The following is a 19,856-nucleotide window of genomic DNA, read 5'->3' on the forward strand; positions in this document are numbered from 1 at the left end:
GCAACATAGATTGGTAAAAGTTTTCAAAATTTATGCTATTTAAGTTTTACTTTTGCAATTTATTTTTAAATAAAATTCATATTTACAGTAAAGGATTCAAAGAAAGAAAAGACAAAAGTAAATGAGACATTAAATGTTGGAAAAACTAAAGAAGCTGAAAATGACAATGTTGATAAACCAGAGGTGAGTGTATTACTATCAAATTTTAGCTCATAAAGTTTTGAGAAATTTAATGAAATGTAGTTAGTCCAAGATAAAAATAATAAAGCTATAAATTATTGCATGAATTTGGATAAAATATTTTGAGTATAATAATCATTGGTTACATTGTTAATATAGGTTTTAACTTTTTGTCGTGTCATTGTCACCTGCCCAAGTAGGTTGAGTACAGTTGAGTTGATTAAACATGTTTTTACATATATTTACGAAATATCAATTTCCTGTCTTAGGCTTGAATTTGTGCTCTAGTTAGTTGCTAACTCAGAAGCTGCATGATTCCCATTAGAAGTATTTTGAGATATTTAAAAAATATTTTTCTGTATCATTTATCTGTTATAATTTTTGTTATGTATGAAACGGATCAATTTGAGGTTCACAAAATTTTGAAAGAATTGGTAGCAGTAAATAATGCATGTTAGATGTGGAGTAGGTATCTTGATTTCTGCTAACGATAGCAACTTGGGCAGCGGCAATAAAAGTGATAGTTGTATAACAAACAAAATGAAATGAAATTTTGTAAATATTCCGCTTCAAAGTTTTTCATATTAAACTGGACCTAAATCAGTTTTTTTGAGCACTCAGAACTGAGCAGCACTAAATGTGTTTTAATATATTTTGAAATCAGTAGACACCAGAGCTAAATATCCTGCAGCTTGTGAACTTTGACAAACTACTACTATATAAAGGGTTTGCAAAGTCACCTGCCTGTTTCTTATTTAAATATATTTTTATGTATTTATAGTTCATGTTTTTTTTTCAATATTTGTCAAATGGTAGTACTAAAGATACAATTGAAATACAATCACAAATTCCTTTACATTTTCAATGTTTAAAGAATACCGAAACCGAAGAAGTTAAAGACCCTGTGAAACAATCTGAAACTGCCAATGTTATAGAGAAGGAAGAAGAGGTAGCCAAAGAAGCAATAGATGTAAAGAACATTGTAATTAATATTGAAGATAAGGTTGTTGCTGATGAGAATGAGAAAAATGAAGCAAAGAACATTGAAGATGCTGCTGAGGAATCTGATGAAAGCATCTTAGGATACAAGTACAAAGAGGGTTAGTTGAATACTATGTTTGCAAATAATGCTCCATTAGTCTAAATATTGACATTTTATTTGGTTGAGATATGTAAAGTTGAGCTTCCATTTGAAGCATGTAGCATACAATGAAGTAATTCTCATTATGAATTAAAGCGAAAGTATACTCTCAGCTTTTAAAATAGCTTTGGGTATGTGTGTGCATGTATGTGGATGAAATATATTTGTAATGTGAATGTATTGTAATTGTTTTTTCTTTTTCTTTTTTTTTTTCTTCTTACTACACACTAAATTTTTTTTTTTTTTTTTTTAGATCAATGGAGTCCTTTACATCCTGAACGAAAGAAGCAGTATGACCGAGACTTTCTATTGAAATTGCAGTTTGCAAATGAATCTCTTTTAATGCCACTGGGACTTCCTGACCTGCCTGATGTTATATTAACTAAAGTAAATTTTTTTTCCCTTAAGCATCACCTGTCCAAACTATTATTGTATTGCATGCTTCAGTTAAATAAAATTTCAAATTGACTTCAATCATTTAGCTCAGCCAGTATCTAGCTATGTAGTATTTGGGCAGTTTGCAATCCATCTATCTTTTCATTGAACATCTGTGAGAATTTATGGAAGAAATCTATTTTGCCAAATTTTTGAAATACTTGTAAGGATTGTTATTTTGTTTCAAATGTTTCTCTGCCTGCAAGTAATTTTGACTTGCTTGTATCACTAATGTTCTGAATGTATTATGTGAGCAAGGACTGGGAAATTACTTTTCACTGTATTTTGTAATAGCTGTCCATGATTGTACTATTATACTGGCGAGCTGGTAGCACTAAATCATTTTAATTATTCTCAAATAATTTCAGTTGATATATTTATAATGGTAGGAGCCAGAACAAAAATAACATCAATGAAGTTATTTGGTTAGATTTAAAATACTCGAGTTTTTCTTTTCAAACAGAATTTTCTCTTTTGTTATTCAGCCACATGAGCCAGAAAGAAGTTTTGAAAAGGTCCCTGGATCTGGTTCTTTTGAAAGTGTTTTTGATTTTACACCAAAATATATGAGGGCATCTAAAACTGTACGTAACATTGTTGCTTTATGAATTTTATTAGTATTAGAAACTTGAGATATTTTACATGATGTTCCATTCTAGTTTTTCTCCTTAGGGACTTTTCTAGTGTAGAAATCTAATCTAAGAAAATTACTATAATTGTAAACAAATGAGATTATTAACCCTTTTGTTACTATATTTCTTATCAAAATACACTCCTTATGTGTTTCAATGAAATTCTAAAATAATTGTGAATTGAGACTGGTTTCATAAAACAGCTCCAACTTTTTTTATTTATCAACATGTTGTGATTTTAGGAATGCAATTCAACTAACGCTTGTTAACCAAATCTGTTTCATAATTTTTGTCTCAAAGTGAATCTAATTACAGGTAAATTCAACAAAGCATAACATTATTAAATGTTATTTAAATATCAGCATAGAAAATGAGTTTTTAACTAATGTCAGATGAGTATGCAACAAAAATTTTGATAGTAAGGAATGGTGCAAATAACTGAGTTATTTAACATGAATTTAATCCACATAAGACAAGTGTGCCATGAAGGTAAAATAGAACAAAATACTGGAATTTGTCTTTGGAGAAAACTAGGAAATGAAATATGCTCACATATGTAAATACACACTTCCTGAGAAAGACTAGGTCAACCCTGTCTCCTCAGAAAAATTGTTAATAAAACATTGAAGTTTTTATGCCATTCTGGTGTAAGACAATCCCCGATGTTGCCGCATTCAGATTCTTCAGAGTTGCTGCTTTCGGTTTCAGATACAGAAATATCTGATTAATTTTCATTCACCATATGCTTTTGTACCTCAGTCTTTTCCTTGATATCTCCATATCTTCCTTTGAAAAACCTTCAAATTCTGAATCACTGCTTGATAGCATGAAACTCCTCTCCATTTTCAAAGTTGAAAAAAATTAACGCAAGAAAAAATAGGGGGAAAATTCACTGAGTTCAAATATCGTGCCAAACAATGTCAGATGCAATAACTCAACTGTTTACAAAGTGAAATCATGTGTTTTCACGAATGTACTAACAAGATTTGTGTTCAAATTTACATTTAAATAACAATGATTACTCTCAGCCAGCTACAGCCGAGTTGGTCTTGTGAACGAAAAACATTTTCTGCCATCTACGGCTGGGTTAGTATCAAAAGAGTCAATATTATTGATACTAACAAGATATGTGCTGAAATTTTTGTTTAAATATGAATAGGTTGTTACAGCTGGATTCAAGTGGTTTGGTATCATTCACCATTTTAATTCTTGGGCAGGTACAAGCAGCTTGGAATCGAGAGGGTTAAAGTTATATGAAACTAAGTACATTATGTCATGATGTTTTTAAAGATTTCTTTTTTTCTCTCCTTTTAAGCCTGGAAGTGTTAGAAATATTCCCAAAAGAGGTAGCCAGCAAGGGGGCGTACGTAAAGAAGTAAAGAAAATAACTGGAGTCAGTTTATCGACTGAGGTGCCACTAAAAAGATGTGATAATGCTTGGAAACCAACACATAAACAAAGTAAGGAGGAGGAGGAAGATGATGAGGATGATGTAAGTAGCCATTTCTGGTTAATCCCATTCATGTATTTCCTTTTGCAGCATTTTTATAAAGCTCAGGTTTAGTGATGTTAATGGTCATAAAGTTTCTTTGTTTATATCTGTATATAAATAAAGGCTTGTATTTTTTTCTTAGGAAACAATAGAATACTGCTTAACTTATGTTATCGTACAACATTGTTTGGCCATGTTGCTAGATTTTTTTTTCTTTCCCTCTGAGTTAGACCCTGCTTTACCATGTTCTTAGTTAGAAGTATTTGAAAGAATACAGTGACACTGGCAAATGGAAAGCTGTGCTTTTTCATGTGCCACCCTGCATATCATTGATTAAAAATTCCTTAACCTAAAGTTTGGGTTCAAAGCATCTCAGCTAAATATAGTGCGAACCTCCTTAGCAGAGACCAAGATTGATTCCTTGTACTAGATAATAGCACACAAGATAAATGCAGAATTTTTATGTCTGTATTTCAAGTAAGAAAAGCTATTGTTATCACTTCTGATTTATTCTTCTATCATTATATGAATATATTGAGCTGTAAAGGCACATTAATGACTCCAGTTTTGTGCATTGCACAAAAATATAGCTTTATTTCTTTTTTATAACCATAGATAGACATTTGCTGAAATGTATGTGAATCCCTGGTATTCACATACAAGTATCTCAAATTGTATGAAAAAAAATTAGATGGACTGAGATATCTTTTTCAGTGTACTTTAAAAAAATTTTCAGTAATTCAGAATATGGTGAAGATGTACTGCAATTAAATGAAATTAAGAATTAAAACATTGAGCAAAATGAGTCATCATCATCATCATCATCGTTTAACGTCCGCTTTCCATGCTAGCATGGGTTGGACAATTTGACTGAGGACTGGTGAAACCGGATGGCAACACCAGGCTCCAGTCTAATTTGGCAGAGTTTCTACAGGTGGATGCCCTTCCTAACGCCAACCACTCAGAGAGTGTAGTGGGTGCTTTTACGTGTCACCCGCACGAAAACGGCCACGCTCGAAATGGTGTCTTTTATGTGCCACCCGCACAAGAACCAGTCCAGGGGCACTGGCAACGATCTTACTTGGCTTGCCGGGTCTTCTCACGCACAGCACATTTCCAAAGGTCTCGGTCAGTAGTCATCGCCTCGGTGAGGCCCAATGTACGAGGGTCTTGCCTCACCACCTCAGCCCAGGTTTTCCTGGGCCTACCTCTTCCACGGGTTCCCTCAACTGTTAGGGTGTGGCACTTTTTCACGCAGCTATCCTCATCCATTCTCACCACATGTCCATACCAGCGCAATCGTCTCTCTTGCACACCACAACTGATGCTTCTAATATTCAGCTTTTCTCTCAAGATACTTACACTCTGACGGGTATTCACATTGACATTACACATCCAACGGAGCATACTGGCTCCATTCCTTGCGAGCTTACGTATGTCCTCAGCAGTTACAGCCCATGTTTCACTGCCATGTAGCATGGCTGTTCGTACGCATGCGTCATACAGTCTGCCTTTTACTCTGAGTGAGAGTCCCTTTGTCTCCAGCAGGTGTAAGAGCTCTCTAAACTTTGCCCAGGCTATTCTTATTCTAGCAGCTACACTTTCAGCGCACCCATCCCCACTACTAACTTGGTCGCCCAGATAGCGGAAGCTATCAACTACCTCTAGTTTTTCTCCCTGGAATGAGATAGAAGTTGTTTCCTGTTTGTTCACAGTGTTTATTGCACCTGAACATCTGCCACAAACAAAAACTAACTTGCTAGTTAACCTGCCTTTGATGTTGCTGCACCTCTTGTGTGTCCATAGCTTGCACCGGGTACATCTTATAGAGTTACTACCTACTCCTTTTCTACATACTGAGCAGGGCCATCTACCTGAAGGGGTTTGTGTTTTATCTACCTTCCTACTTATTAGGATTTTGGTTTTAGCTAGCTTGACTCTAAGGCCCTTCAATTCTAGACCTTGCTTCCACACCTGAAACTTCTCCTCTAGTTCTGATAGTGACTCCGCAATTAGGGCAAGGTCATCAGCATAGAGGAGCTCCCAGGGGCAACCTGTCTTGAACTCCTCTGTGATTGCCTGGAGGACTATGATAAATAAGAGGGGGCTGAGGACGGAACCTTGGTGGACCCCTGCCTCTACCCGGAATTCATTGCTGTACTCATTTCCAACCCTCACCTTACTGGCAGCATCTCTGTACATGGCTCGCACAGCTCTCACTAACCATTCTTCTATCCCAAGTTTCCTCATTGACCACCAGATAAGGGATCGGGGGACCCTGTCAAAGGCTTTCTCCATGTCAACGAAAGCCAGGTACAGAGGTTTATCCTTAGCTAGGTATTTCTCCTGCAACTGTCTCACTAGAAATAAGGCATCAGTAGTGCTTTTACCTGGCACGAACCCAAACTGCATCTCATCTAAATTGATTCGCTCCCTAATTAGTTGGGCTATGACCCTCTCTGTAACTTTCATAACCTGATCTAACAGCTTGATGCCTCTGTAATGATTTGTATCTAAAGCGTCACCTTTACCTTTGTAGCAGTTGACTATGATGCTGCTACACCAGTCATTGGGTATGACTCCTTCGTGTATCACCTGGTTCGTAATACGGGTGACTAGGCTATAGCCAACACTGCCAGATATTTTGAGCATCTCTGCAGTGATTCCTGATGGGCCGGGGGCTTTCCCGGTCTTCGTACTCTTAATTGCTTTATCTACCCTGGTACTATCAACTCGGATAGCGGGTCCTTCTATTGGGTCAACATACGGCAGGCTCTCTTTCTCCCATTCATTCTCTTTATTAAGCAATCTATCGCAGTGGCATCTCCAGACCTCTTTCTTTGCATCCTCATTTAGTGCAAGCATACCATCATCCATGCGAACACATTTCTCTCCTACAACATCACTATTCTCTCTCCTACACTGTCTTGCAACACGAAATACCTCAAGTCTTTGGTCCTCACGGCGCAGAACATTGGCAAATCTTTCCTTATCTGCTTCCCCTCTGGCTAAATAAACCTGTCGCCTAGCCTCCCTTCTGGCACATTGGTACAATTCCCTGCTACCACCGTTCTTCCAGTCCTTCCAAGCCTGTTTCTTTTGTCTAATAGCCCTGTCTACCTCCTTGTTCCACCACCACGTTACTCTGGGTCGGGACGGGACCTTACACCACCCACAAATCTGGTCGGTGGCTTTCAACAGGTTGTCCCGCAGAAATCTCCAATTGTCTTCCACGTTGTATGATGCTATATCCCCTTCTATTTCGTTAAATGCTTCAAGTAACTTGTCTCTAAGTCTCTGTCCGTTTGCAGGGTCTTTAAGCTTCCACAATCTTCTCCTCCAAGCCTGTCTAATTCTGGGCACCCATTTTGCCTTGATCCCAAAGTCGCTAACTACTAATCTATGTTGTGGGGTACATTCTTCGCCAGGGTAGGTTTTGGCATTTATAAGCCGCCCTCTTTCCCTATTTCTGGCGAGGATGTAGTCGATTTGGCTAGAGTGTCTGCCGGAGCGGTAGGTGACTGGCAGGTTTCCTGAAGTTGGTATTGCAGACCATAAGATCGGTTGCATCACAGAACTCCAGCAGTCTGGTTCCCTCCTCGTTGCGGGAACCGAAGCCATAGCCTCCATGTATGCCATGGAAGCCTCCAGCACGACGTCCGACATGACCGTTGAAGTCTCCAGCCACAAAGAGAAGGTCCCTGTCACTCGTCGACGAGGTAGTTTGCAAGAGGGTGTCATAGAATTGGTCTTTCAGACCATCTGGTAGCCCCGGTTGAGGTGCATAGGCTGAGATGACAGTAGCTAATCTGTGATGAAGCACTAGTCTGATCTTAAGTACTCTGTCACTTACTCTAACGACCTCGATTACCTTATCCACCCATTTCTCCGCTAGAAGTATTCCTACGCCCCCGACCCCGTCAGTGTTCCCTGCCCAGAAAATCTTGTACCTGTGTTCTTTGCCTGTGAGGAACCTCGCAGAACCTCCTCTCCATCTTACTTCCTGGATGCAGCACATATCTACGCGTCTCCGTTCAAGCATCTCAACAATTTCACCAGATCTACCTTTCAGCGTGCCGACGTTGAGAGTGCCAATCCTAACAGTATGGGTGTTGGGGGTGTGGGCCTGTAGCCTGGGAAGGGGAAAAGCAGTGTCGTGTACCTGAAAAGAAAACTTGCAATTGGAAGAATTCATAAGCAAAACAGTACCTACAACCTGCAAACATTATATATATCATTATCTTGATTGAGCATTATTTCTATTGTAGCCTCATATTTTGGTTTATATCTGTACATTACTGGAGCTATAGCAACTGAACATTGTATCTCTAGGCCATCTCAATGTGTACTTTGCTTTTTGTACATCATACATAATTGTTTTATCAGTTTGTTGTTCTAAGCTGGTACAAGTTGGACAGCAGTGCAATACAGCAGCTCTCCATGCATTCTCTTATCACATCTGATATGAATGTTCTATTTCTAACACAGTTTTTCAGTTCATGAATGTACAAAAAATTTTCAATATATATTTATCATATTTCCATATCAAAATGACCATAGCTTACAAAATGCTTACAACTTCTACCAGCATAAAAAACGGATTTCTATGTTGATGTAGATAATTGTAATAGCTGATTCATTTTAAAATTTGATACTCAAATTATTTTTAACGATCATTGTTTAACCTCGTCTGTTTCTTTTTCCCTGTGCTCCCCTTTCCCTCTCCCTTTCTCTTTTTTACTGTTTGTCTTTGTAAACAGATCAATAAGAAAGTAAGAAGCATTTTAAACAAGTTAACACCCCAGAAATTTGAAGTCTTGCTGTCCCAAATCAAAGAAATAAACATCAATACCGAAAATAAGCTTAAAATTGTAATTGGCTTATTATTTGAGAAGGTAAATATTTATATATATATATATATATATATTTTTATATTTTCATATCTGAAAACTGCCCGATTCTGCTTGGTTTTCAAGTTGGTTTTAGGAGGGGGTATCTGGAGATGAATTCAAGGTCTTTCAGAATATTCTCTGTAGACTAGTATTCTCTGTTATGCATCTATATGTGAATATCCAATTGTATTGTATTGTATAATGTGTGTGTGTGTTAGTTTGTTTTACTATCTCTTTGCCTTGACATCAAGCAATGGTAGTAGGCAAGTGTCGATGTCAAAAAAATGTTCCTTTTTTCCAATCTGCCATGTAAACATGTATGGGCATGGTGAATATTACTTGAAAATAGGTAAGAATTGGTAATAGGAAGAACATCACGTAATATAGAATGTGTCTGATCCATTCAAGCATGGAAAAAAAAAATGATTTTTATATATATATATATATATATATATATATATATATATATATATATATCCTTGTTCGTCTGTGTGTGTGTATATACACACACGCACCTTTTCAACTCAAACATTACAACCATATCTGATTCTGCAAGCGCTTCAATTCTGTATTTATACATACATTTACTTGATTGTTGCCATTTTCTATCATTGATAAAACTCAGTATTTTTGACAACTTATGTATATATACATATATATATATATATATATACATATAAAATTTTGGTGATATGCTTGAGGGATATTATGAATGATTTATTTTTTATAGCTGTGCATTCAAAATGGGAAGGTCTTATTGCAATTAATGTTTAACTCAGTATCTGATTTGTTATCTAAATCCTTGTAAACTAGTAGAATTGATTGCTTTGTTTCTCTTGGCTGTGCACATTTCTAAATGGATTGTCTATTCAAGAATGTTTGTATTGGTTGGTTGCTTAACAAATTGTGTTATAATAAAGTTTCAAGTGACTATTAATTTACAACTCAATGGCCAAGTTCTGAGGAGTCAGGAAATGATATAAAATTTAAGCAAAATGTTAGCTTTAAAATGTTTTTTTTTTAACTTGCTACTTTTGATGTTTTTGATCAAGTTAATGTCTACTACAGAGTATTTCTAAAAGATAACTTAAGGAATTTTCCAAGATTTTAATTGCTTTAATTCAGCTTATGGAGGTAGGGGTGTCTTGAATCTGATGATTCTATGATTATTACATTCTTTATCCAATTTTTAAATGAAATTTCTAGTGAAGTACTCCTAATGCAGGGTGGGCGGGATAAGTTTCAGAATGGCTGAAATGAAATACTTAAACTGCTGTACAGCAATCATAACAAGGACAGTGAAACAGTTTGAAATACCTGCACTCTTTCTACATTAAATTTCTTGCACGTGGTAGTGTGTGTACAACTGTATGGATGTAATTTTGGTTGAGTCTGCATCATATTTTATGTATTTGCATAATTTCCTTAATATTCTATTTTATCTTGTAGGCTATTAGTGAACCCAGCTTCAGTGTTGCGTATGCAAATCTTTGCAATTGTCTTGTAAAAGTAAGTACTCTTAATATTTTTTTAGTAATTCTATCTAATAAACAGTATTCAATATTTGCTAAGTCTATTAACTGCTTGCACCCTTGAAACCTAAATAATATTGTATACTGTGCATTCCTTGTATATGAAATGAATTAGACATTAATGAATAAAAAACCTGGTGTAGATGTGAACTGTGCCAGTTGCAGTTGAGCCACATAGAAAAGGAGTAACTCTAAATAGTTGAGAACAGATGCTTTACTCCCATTACTAGAGAGTCCTTTTGCAAAGAAACATACCAAAAGTGGAAGGCGATATGGAGGGTATCTACCCATAAAAAATAAAAATAAAACGGAACAAGCTAAAATATCAGATTCTGTTATTGTATGCCTAGTAGTGGGAGGTATTTGCGTCTTGTGAGTATTAAGAATGTCATGGTAGAATATTGTATCAGGAAATTTCATCTATATTCATGCAATAAGTTAGGTCATTGGTGTATATTGTGAATGTAGGTTTTACTTTTTTTCACTGTCACCTACCCAGGTAAGTTAAACATAGATAAGTTGACTACACATAGGTATTTTTATATATATTTGCAAGAATGTTTCTCAAGAGGTTTAACAATGGTCTTTCAGGAGAAAATGCATGACCTCTTCTGTGGTGGCGGTTTGACTGTCAGAAATTTTTGAGGTAACACTAGATGACCTGATGTAGCCAAAAATCTCCTTGGTCTGCATAGCCCTGGATTTCAGTGGTCTTTGCTTGACACATCTGCATGTTTTTGTTTCTAGTTGAGTGGTTTTCAAAAGCAATATTTGCTATGCTTTTCTTAGTGATTGAGTGTTCGATCTCTTCATTGTTTTGGTACTTAAAGTAGCTAACCACTTTGTCTGCAGTACAGGGAGGGCTACAGTGATCCTAAATAGGCCAGGTCTAACATGTACAGCTGCCAAAATCCTCCATCATTTCTACTTCACAGGGAGAACAACCATCCTGTGCATGTCACCAATGTCTCTTCATGAGGTAGAAGCAAGCTTCTAGCTCATGAACCAGGCCTGCTTCTGCTGCTCAAAGGGACAACATCTTTTGGACTTGAAGAACCTGAGGTGGAGAGCATCATGCAGGGTTTAGATGGACTGTTTGCATACCAGGTGCCAGCACATTTCACTCAAAGGTATCCTCCATGGCTCATCATGTAGTTGAGACAGGTGATCTTGAACGATGGAGCTGTGTCAAACTGACAAAACCCACATTTTTCAACGGTCACCTTGATGCCAACCCAGAGCCTATTGCTTTGAGGTTTTTGACAGGCTTTCACAGCTACTGTAGTTGCCTGAGATCAGCAAAGGTTCTTCACCCTGCCAAGCAATATCCTACTTTGGCATTTCCCAGGATCTACCACTAGGATGTAGGAGTTTGGTTTTGGATCCCTTTAATAATGGGTGTTTTATAGAGGACACTGAAATATCAAAATATTAATAAATCTAATTAAAAGAAGAAATGCTTAGATCTGGAGAAGAGAATAACACCCATTTGAATTGTAACTTTGTGCACTTCAAGATTTGTTAGAGATGTAGATATTCCCACCATGATGTGAAGAGTTAGATATCTATTCCCTCCCTATCTTCAATGAGGTAGTCTTTGCAATATATTGAATCATTGGCAACTATTTGAAAAAATATGTCACTCATCAAAAGCTTTTTTTAAATATTGCATTAAATTTTTCATTCAACAATATTTTAGATAAAGGTCCCTTCATCAACACACCAAGGCACAGTGAACTTCCGAGATACTTTATTAAATCGATGTCAAGTTGAATTTGAAAAGCATTCTTCTGAAGAAGCTGACCTCATTAAAAAGCAGAAGGAGCTCGAGAGTGCTGAGAGTGTAAGTATAACTTGAGAAATACAAGTGGTTATAGTACAAATACTTTGCTGAGATCTTCATTTAACTCCCTTACTTTCATATTTCAGAATGTTTTTGTTGTACAGGTAGCAATTTGGTAACTGATTTGTTGTCTCTAGTCTGAGAACTTAAGTTTATTACAATCAATAATATGCAACTATTGAAAATGAATATTCCTGTGATGGGATTGCACATTCACGTTAGCATATTAATGAACTTGATTGAAATGTTGCAGCAGAACTTCTGATCTTTACTAGGCACCATGTTGTCTGCAATTAGTTTTAGGTCCAAAAACATTCTCTTAATTCAGTTTTTTATGACTATTTACCTTTTAGAGCCTCCAGGTCATCCTTTATCAATCTTGTGTATGATGAGACATTTGGAACTACATTATATTCTACAAATATCACTTGATATCTTGAGGGAGGCAGGGAAGATGATTTAGCTATTTTCTAGATGTTAAAATATTTAGGTAGCCGTTGGTTAGGTTGTTGATATTTCACCTAATTTTGTCTTTATAGTTTGAGGTAAATCTTAATTTTGTTAAAAAGAAAAAGGTTTTCTAGAAGGCTTTTTATCTGAATTTTAGTGTTTGTGGAACAGGGGAAATGAAATTTCCATATTTGTTATTTTCAGGATGAAACTAAAAAGAGGTTAAAAGAAGAGTTAGAAGAAGCATTTTCAGCTGCCAAGAGACGATCGATAGGAAACATACGGTGAGTGTTTTTTCTCCTTCTCTCCCATCTTGTTTTTAAAATTATATACCTGTCTCCATACAAAACGTACTCCTTCTGCTCCTTATATGTTTGAGAAATTAAATGATCATTTACTTGCACTGAGTTTCCTCCTTTCTCTTGACACTAAATTGCTGCACATTTGCACAATAATAGGAGTTGATGTTGATATATGAAAACCTAAGTTTATTCAGTTAGTTTTAATCACCTTGCATATTTTTTTGTTTCAATTTACTGTAGGTTTATTGGTGAACTTTTTAAATTAAACATGTTAACAGAGAAAATTATGCATGATTGTGTTAGTAATTTGCTAAAATCCAGAGACGAAGAGAGTTTAGAGTGTTTATGTCGCTTGTTGAAAACAGTTGGCAAGGAAGTGGATTCCGATGTATCAAAAGTGAGTTTGTTTGTTTTTTTAAATCTTTTTACAAGTTAATGTTTAATGACGTTGGATATTTGTGGAAGTAAAATGTAAATATTTCTATAATGCAAAATATTTGATAAAAAGATTTGCCTGGAAATTCATGCAGCTTTTGATATTTTTATGCTACAAAATGAAATAGATGCATGGCATTTTGAAGTTGAATGGAAAATCCCTTTTCAGTTATTCATTAAAAAAATTTGTTTTTTTTACATAGGCTACTATGAAAACATATTTCCAACAAATGAAAGACATTGTTAGTGAAAAGAAGACCTCATCACGGGTACGCTTCATGTTACAAGATGCTATTGAACTACGCGAGAACAATTGGGTTCCAAGAAGGGCTGAGAATAACCCAAAGACAATACAGCAGATCCATTTAGAAGCTGCGCAAGAAGAGAAGGAACGTAAATTACTCCTGGAAAATGCAGCTGCAAAACAAAGAATCCTCCATCATCGGGGTGTTGGTAATGGAGCCTCTAACACAGGCATGTCTTCTGGACCTGGAGTAAGAGGTAAGGCACTTATGATATTGACAAATTTGATATACTTAAAATGTTTTTTTTAAAGACTCAAATGTGTAAATAAAAAGCTCCAACACATTTGTTCTGATGAAGAACCAATTACAAAGTTATAGGAATACAACCTACAATTCTCATTCTGTAATTCATTTGGTCTTTCTCTTTACTCTCTTTTACTTGTTTCAGTCATTTGAGTGCGGCCATGTTGGAGCACCGCCTTTAGTCGAGAAAATCGACCCCAGGACTTATTCTTTGTAGGCCTAGTACTTATTCTATCGGTCTCTTTTTGCCGAGCCGCTAAGTTACGGGGTCGTAAACACCCCAGCATCAGTTGTCAAGCGATGTTGGGGGAACAAACATAGACACACATACATATATACGGCAGGCTTCTTTCAGTTTCTGTCTACCAAATCCACTCACAAGGCTTTGGTCGGTCTGAGGCTATAGTAGAAGACACTTGCCCAAGGTGCCACGCAGTGGGACTGAAAATATTTTATTGCTAAAACTAAGTATTTTACTTTTACTAAATAATACTGATCCAATACATTTTTCCTTTTTTTTAAAGTTCTATATGCTCTCATTGTTTCATTAAATAGTAACAAGAAGGATATTGTACTTTATCTCCTGTCTTCCTCACATTCATTTAATACAGTAGTACGTCGGTTTATGAATGCCTCTGTTCACGAACAAAATGTGCTTTATTTATTTTTATGTTTTTATTTATATATATATATATATATATATATATATATATATATATATACATTTATATATATTTATTTATATACTTGTATGTATATTTGTTTATTCGTGATCAGAACTGAGGTACTACTGTATATTATTTTACTAGTTTGGGAATTATAATTTCTAGCACTAATATAGCTTAATTTTGATTGATCAGAAAATACTTAGTTATTTTATAGATGATCAATTGGTTCATATATTAGTAAAGCTTACAACAGTTATGTCTACAACTACTTTCGTATATTTTATTTTAGTGTTTATTGTTTGCATAAAACTTGATTTTTGTAGCATCACAAGGACGGGTTCCGTCAATGGGTGGTGCAGGTGGAGTAGAGGAGGGTTGGACTCCAGTGAGATCGTCAAAACTTGACATAAATAAATTACGACTGCCATGGGTAAGTATCACAGAATTGTAGCGAATTTGCTATTTGATAATTTATAAAGTACGATATATTTTTGAAATTGCAGGATTAAATTATACATCTAAATCAAATACTGAAAAAGTTCATCACATTCAACAGTTTACTATGAAAAATGTAATTAAGAATAGCAGTGTTCTTAAAGTTTAGTGTTATTAATTCTAAAAAAATTGGTTGACAATGAATTTTTTGTTTGCTTATAAAACTCATATTGTTACGTTCATTTTGCATTGCTTGTGTTATCTCAATGAAGTACCATTTACTCTAAATTTATTGGTCAATATCAAATATTGTAATCGTAACAACTCTGTGTTTGCTTCAGTATTATTGCTTTTAATATGGGAGAATCTATAATTGCTAAAGCTCCTTTATATCAACTGTGATTTGGAGTACTTCAAAAGACAATGATTTGAAATTCTTATGTCAGGCAATAATATGGCTTCAGAGAAACAAGTATTTTAAATCTTGTAAACAGATTCCATGCTACCCATACAAGCATGGGTACTGAAATGAAGATGTTATATAGGCCCATTAGAATATTAATTCCTGTGTATGAAGTTAAATTTTGCATTAGTTTCATTTTTCTTGATGAAATACATCAGCAATGCAAATAATTGATTGCCTGGTAAAATGATAGGATTCCTGAAATCAGACTTATTTACAAGTTGTATCTTCTAAAATGGAATATTATGGGGCCAATAAAAGTAGATTGATCTTTATTGCTACTTATAGTTTCATCTATTTATTAGCAGCAATAGAATCAATTCTGTTTATTTTATAAGTTCAAATATTGTTCTGGTCAACTTTGCTTTTCTGAGGTCAGTAAAGAACTAGTCAAGTAATAACTGATCAAGTGAATTGATGTATCCCACCTTCAAACTGCCGACTTCCTGACTAAATTCGAAATTATTATAATAGTAAATTATTATTTTTCTTTTTTTAGAAAAAAAATGAAAATGTTCAATTGGGTCCTGGTGGAGGAAATCCTGCTGGTTGGGGTCGTGGAAGCAGTGGTGGTCTTAAAGGTACACAGGAATCAGAGAAGCCTGTAAACAGGTATTTCATTTTCATAATTTTCATGAATGTCCACTGTTCATTGTTCAAATATCGACATATATAAAATTAGTAGCTAATTACATTAACTTGAGAACCTGAAGTGCTTCATCTCCATTTACCATATGAAGCATGTCGATTTGAATAACCAAAAGTAATTAATCTCGTGGGTCAATATACTGTATAACACCTTTTACTAATAATAAAAGAAGGAAAGCCTATGAAATGTTGACAAAGTTTGTGTCCAATCTTGTGTCAAAAACTGATCCACGTCATATATATGAGGCTTTATAATAAAGAGTTCTTAGAGTATTTGTGCAAAATAATACATGGTTCGTTAGAATACCAGTTCTTGAGGGAAAGCCTGCACTGTTTCAGTTTCAAGCCCATTCATATCACTAGAATCAATTCAAACCAAATTTTGTTTGACTGAGGTTTTATAGACAAAATGATGGGGAAATGGGTTTCGTCTTTTAATATATAGGTTCATAAGTTTCTTTTTATTAGTTGAGGTAACAAGAGATTCCCTAAAGTACGCCAATCACCATATTTATCTGCATGTGTGTTTTTATTGAACCCAGAGTACTTAGCTCTGGTTTTCAGAAAGACTGCAGGTTATACTCACTATTGTAGAGATAAAACTTAGGGGTTTAATTCTTTTAGAAAATAAGATAACTTGTGATAGTGATATCAACTGAGTAGTAGGCAGTGATTAAAGAAGTGCTTGGATGTGTCTTTACGCCTATCTGTATTGAAAATAATTTTTTTTTAATGAAAAAATTAGTTTTTAATAACTTCCAATATTCTATGGCAAATTTTCTGTCGAAATTGCAATCATAATGATAGCATTATGAAATGAATGATAGAAGGGATTAAGTTTTCTCCCTTATATTAGTTACTCCTTATTGCCTTCAAAATGAATGTAAATGAGGTTAGTCGATTTTTGTGATATCATATGTTTCAGGACTGGGTGACTGATGCAGTCCTGTGCGGTACTGTGTCTTACAGGAAGTTAAGAATAACCTGAAAGAAAAATGACTCAACTATTTACAAGTAACTATATGTTAGACATTTCATAAAGTTGATGTCAAGCATCATTCCATACTGGCATGATTTATCACCCCTTTTCCTCTCTCCATTCATATAGGTGTGCTTCAGTGAAATTCTAAAATAATTATGGATTTAGACTTCTATAAATTGCTTAAAATTCTTACATAAATCTGACCGGTTTGTCTAATTAAAATCAGTGAAATGTGAAGTCACCAAAACAAATTTTTCTTTCGAACATACCAGTTTTATCATTATCCAATACCCAGTTATATTAATTAAAAACTATATAGATCTATGAAGAAGCATTGTTATTCGATTTTCATACATTAATGTATTTAAAATATAGGTATAACTTATCAGAATGTTTCAAGAAAACAATACAAGCATTTGCACCCCTATAGTAAATCATTAGAATAATTAAAACCCCTACATAATGGGTGAATTGAAACTTGCAGCTAACTTAGAAAAACGAAGACAAAGATAAAATATTGAAGTTTGATATAGCTTTTAAATTGAAAAGAGTGTTCAAATTTTGTGTAGGCGTATCAGATTCCATTGTTTACCTTTTATTTTTGATCGAATTGGAAAACGTAACACTAAACACAAATTTTGAATTGTGAGCAGGAATATCTTATATTTTATTTGATGCAATCGTGCTGGAGCACCATCCTGAAGACTTTGGTCAAATGAATTGACCCCCAGCAGTGTTTTTTTTTCTTTCTCTAAACTGCTAAGTTATGGAGATGTAAATACACCAATACTAATTGTCGAGCAGTGGGGTGAAGGACAAGTATTTATGCACCCACGTGTGTGTTTATCCATCCACATGAGCTTTCAGTTTCTGTCTACCAAATCCACTTACAAGGTTATTGTAGAAGACACTTGCCATTTTGTTATTTTTATTATTTGCTGCTGTAGTATTTATGAAATTCAGGGGCATTATTACTTGATTTGAAGTTTGTCAAGATAAAAAATTTTTTTTTTTTTTTTTGTAATGGTGTCTAACATATCTTTACCGTATGAAGTCACATGTTGTCACTAACATAATAGCTTGGATAGGTATAGCTAGTCGTTTTGTTAAAAAAATGAATGTATTTTATTAGTTGTAGCACCATACCTGTATAGTATTATACTAAGCATTTGATTTTTGTTCCTTTCAGGTTTTATGCCTTGAGCCGAAATGATGATGATAGTCGAACTACGATATATCCCCGAAGGGGAGCCAGCCCTGGTCGAAGTGAAATTGGACGTTCTTTGACATCAAGTTCCAGTGCAAGTAGTAGTGGCTCTAGAAACAAGATTTCTTCATTACCATCTGAAGAAGGTGATAAAGATAGTGGATTGGCAAGGTGAGTTACCATCAAATCTGTGGCTTTTGTCACAATGCTAAGTATGGAATTGATCTGTGTGATATGTAGGGTGCAAAAATATCTTTGTTTAAAAGCTGTTGACTTTGTTTCAGTGCTATCTTAGAATTAATTTTGAAATTATTCATAAAATTTGATCATTTATTCACAATTAATTTTATAAAATTATTGAATGGTATGCATCTGTTTTATCATTACAGGAATATTCATAATAGAGGCAGTAGAACTTTATCACAGGTTCCTAGCCGAGAAAGCAGTCAATCTCGAGAAAAATCATTAAAGAAAACTGTTGAAATTTTAAATGAATTTTTCAGTTCTGATAATTTGGAAGTAAGTTTCGAAACTTACTAATTTGCTAAATAGATTCTATTTCCTTTCTAATAATATCAGTATCAGTTTACTCTGCAGTGTTGATGTTTTGAACAACACATTTCAGTTGATCCTTGTATTTCTGTTTTCAGTATAATTTTTCCTTTTTTCATTCTGATGGTTCCATGAGATAAAATGGCATTAGTAGAAAATTAACATTACAGATTACCTTGTTTTGAGTTCCATTCTATTACTGTTTGAAATTATTTATATATATATAGATAGAATGTATGTGTGTTTGCTTGAACTTTTGTATATTTTATTCCTTAGGAGGCAAAGCTCAGCATTCAGGAACTTTCTGATCAACAAAAGTTTGTAGTTGATGCTTTTAACCTTATTTTGGAACGATCAGAAGCTTCACGGAAACAGTCAGGAAAACTTTTCTCAGTTTTATTGAAAGAAAAAATTATAGAGGGTAAACGATTTACTCAAGGGTAGGTATAGTCTTGGTTTGCTTTCTTTCCTCTTTCCCTCTGTTCATTCTTTACAAATATATCAGTCTGCTGGACTTATAGCTCTAATTTTAATCCATTTGAACATAGAATAACTTTTCGTTCAGATTTGTTAATGTCAATAGCAATTTTAAAAATAAAATATATCTATTGTAATATTTCGATGGCTCATTTGTGTAGTATATGTCAATGGTTCCCAAAGTGGTATTGCCCCTTGGGCGCGGTGGAAAGTTCCAATAGGGTGTTGAAGAAAAGTGGGGTTATAATAGGGTAGCGATTCATGTAAAAACAAACAAAATAATGGGTTCATTAGGTTAAGTTTTATTTGTTAAATACAGCTGCTTTGAATTTGCTTCAGAAAGACGTCTGTTCGTGATGGTTATTTGGGGTAGTGGCACTAGGAATGCAGCCTGGGTGTCAAGGGGATGGCAGCCTGAAAGTGTTTGGGAACCACTGGTATGCGTGATACAAACAATTTAACTTAACTGTGTTTAAAGAAAACTTAGAAATTTAAACTTCTAAAGTGAAATTAAATGAAGTATTAAATACCTTGATATTACA

The 19,856-nt window shown here is 34.8% G+C and overlaps 1 protein-coding gene across 6 annotated transcripts in view; it reads left to right on the forward strand.

Moving 5' to 3' along the window:
- Nucleotides 1-19,856, forward strand: part of LOC106872837 (eukaryotic translation initiation factor 4 gamma 1) — a 64,271-nt gene that overhangs the window by 35,011 nt on the left and 9,404 nt on the right. For all 6 annotated transcript variants that reach the window (XM_089365188.1, XM_089365190.1, XM_089365185.1 and 3 more), the window contains exons 7-22: nt 89-183; nt 1,055-1,280; nt 1,575-1,708; nt 2,242-2,340; nt 3,704-3,880; nt 8,641-8,775; nt 10,222-10,281; nt 12,004-12,147; nt 12,802-12,881; nt 13,140-13,296; nt 13,538-13,835; nt 14,874-14,980; nt 15,948-16,060; nt 18,268-18,456; nt 18,675-18,804; nt 19,114-19,277. In XM_089365188.1, coding sequence (XP_089221314.1) covers nt 89-183; nt 1,055-1,280; nt 1,575-1,708; nt 2,242-2,340; nt 3,704-3,880; nt 8,641-8,775; nt 10,222-10,281; nt 12,004-12,147; nt 12,802-12,881; nt 13,140-13,296; nt 13,538-13,835; nt 14,874-14,980; nt 15,948-16,060; nt 18,268-18,456; nt 18,675-18,804; nt 19,114-19,277 — 2,308 coding nt within the window. The remainder of the gene's footprint in view (nt 1-88; nt 184-1,054; nt 1,281-1,574; nt 1,709-2,241; nt 2,341-3,703; nt 3,881-8,640; nt 8,776-10,221; nt 10,282-12,003; nt 12,148-12,801; nt 12,882-13,139; nt 13,297-13,537; nt 13,836-14,873; nt 14,981-15,947; nt 16,061-18,267; nt 18,457-18,674; nt 18,805-19,113; nt 19,278-19,856) is intronic.

The sequence above is a fragment of the Octopus bimaculoides genome, chromosome Z, assembly GCF_046866305.1.
Source record: "Octopus bimaculoides isolate indiv1 chromosome Z, ASM4686630v1, whole genome shotgun sequence".
NCBI classification, from domain to species: Eukaryota; Metazoa; Mollusca; class Cephalopoda; order Octopoda; family Octopodidae; genus Octopus; species Octopus bimaculoides.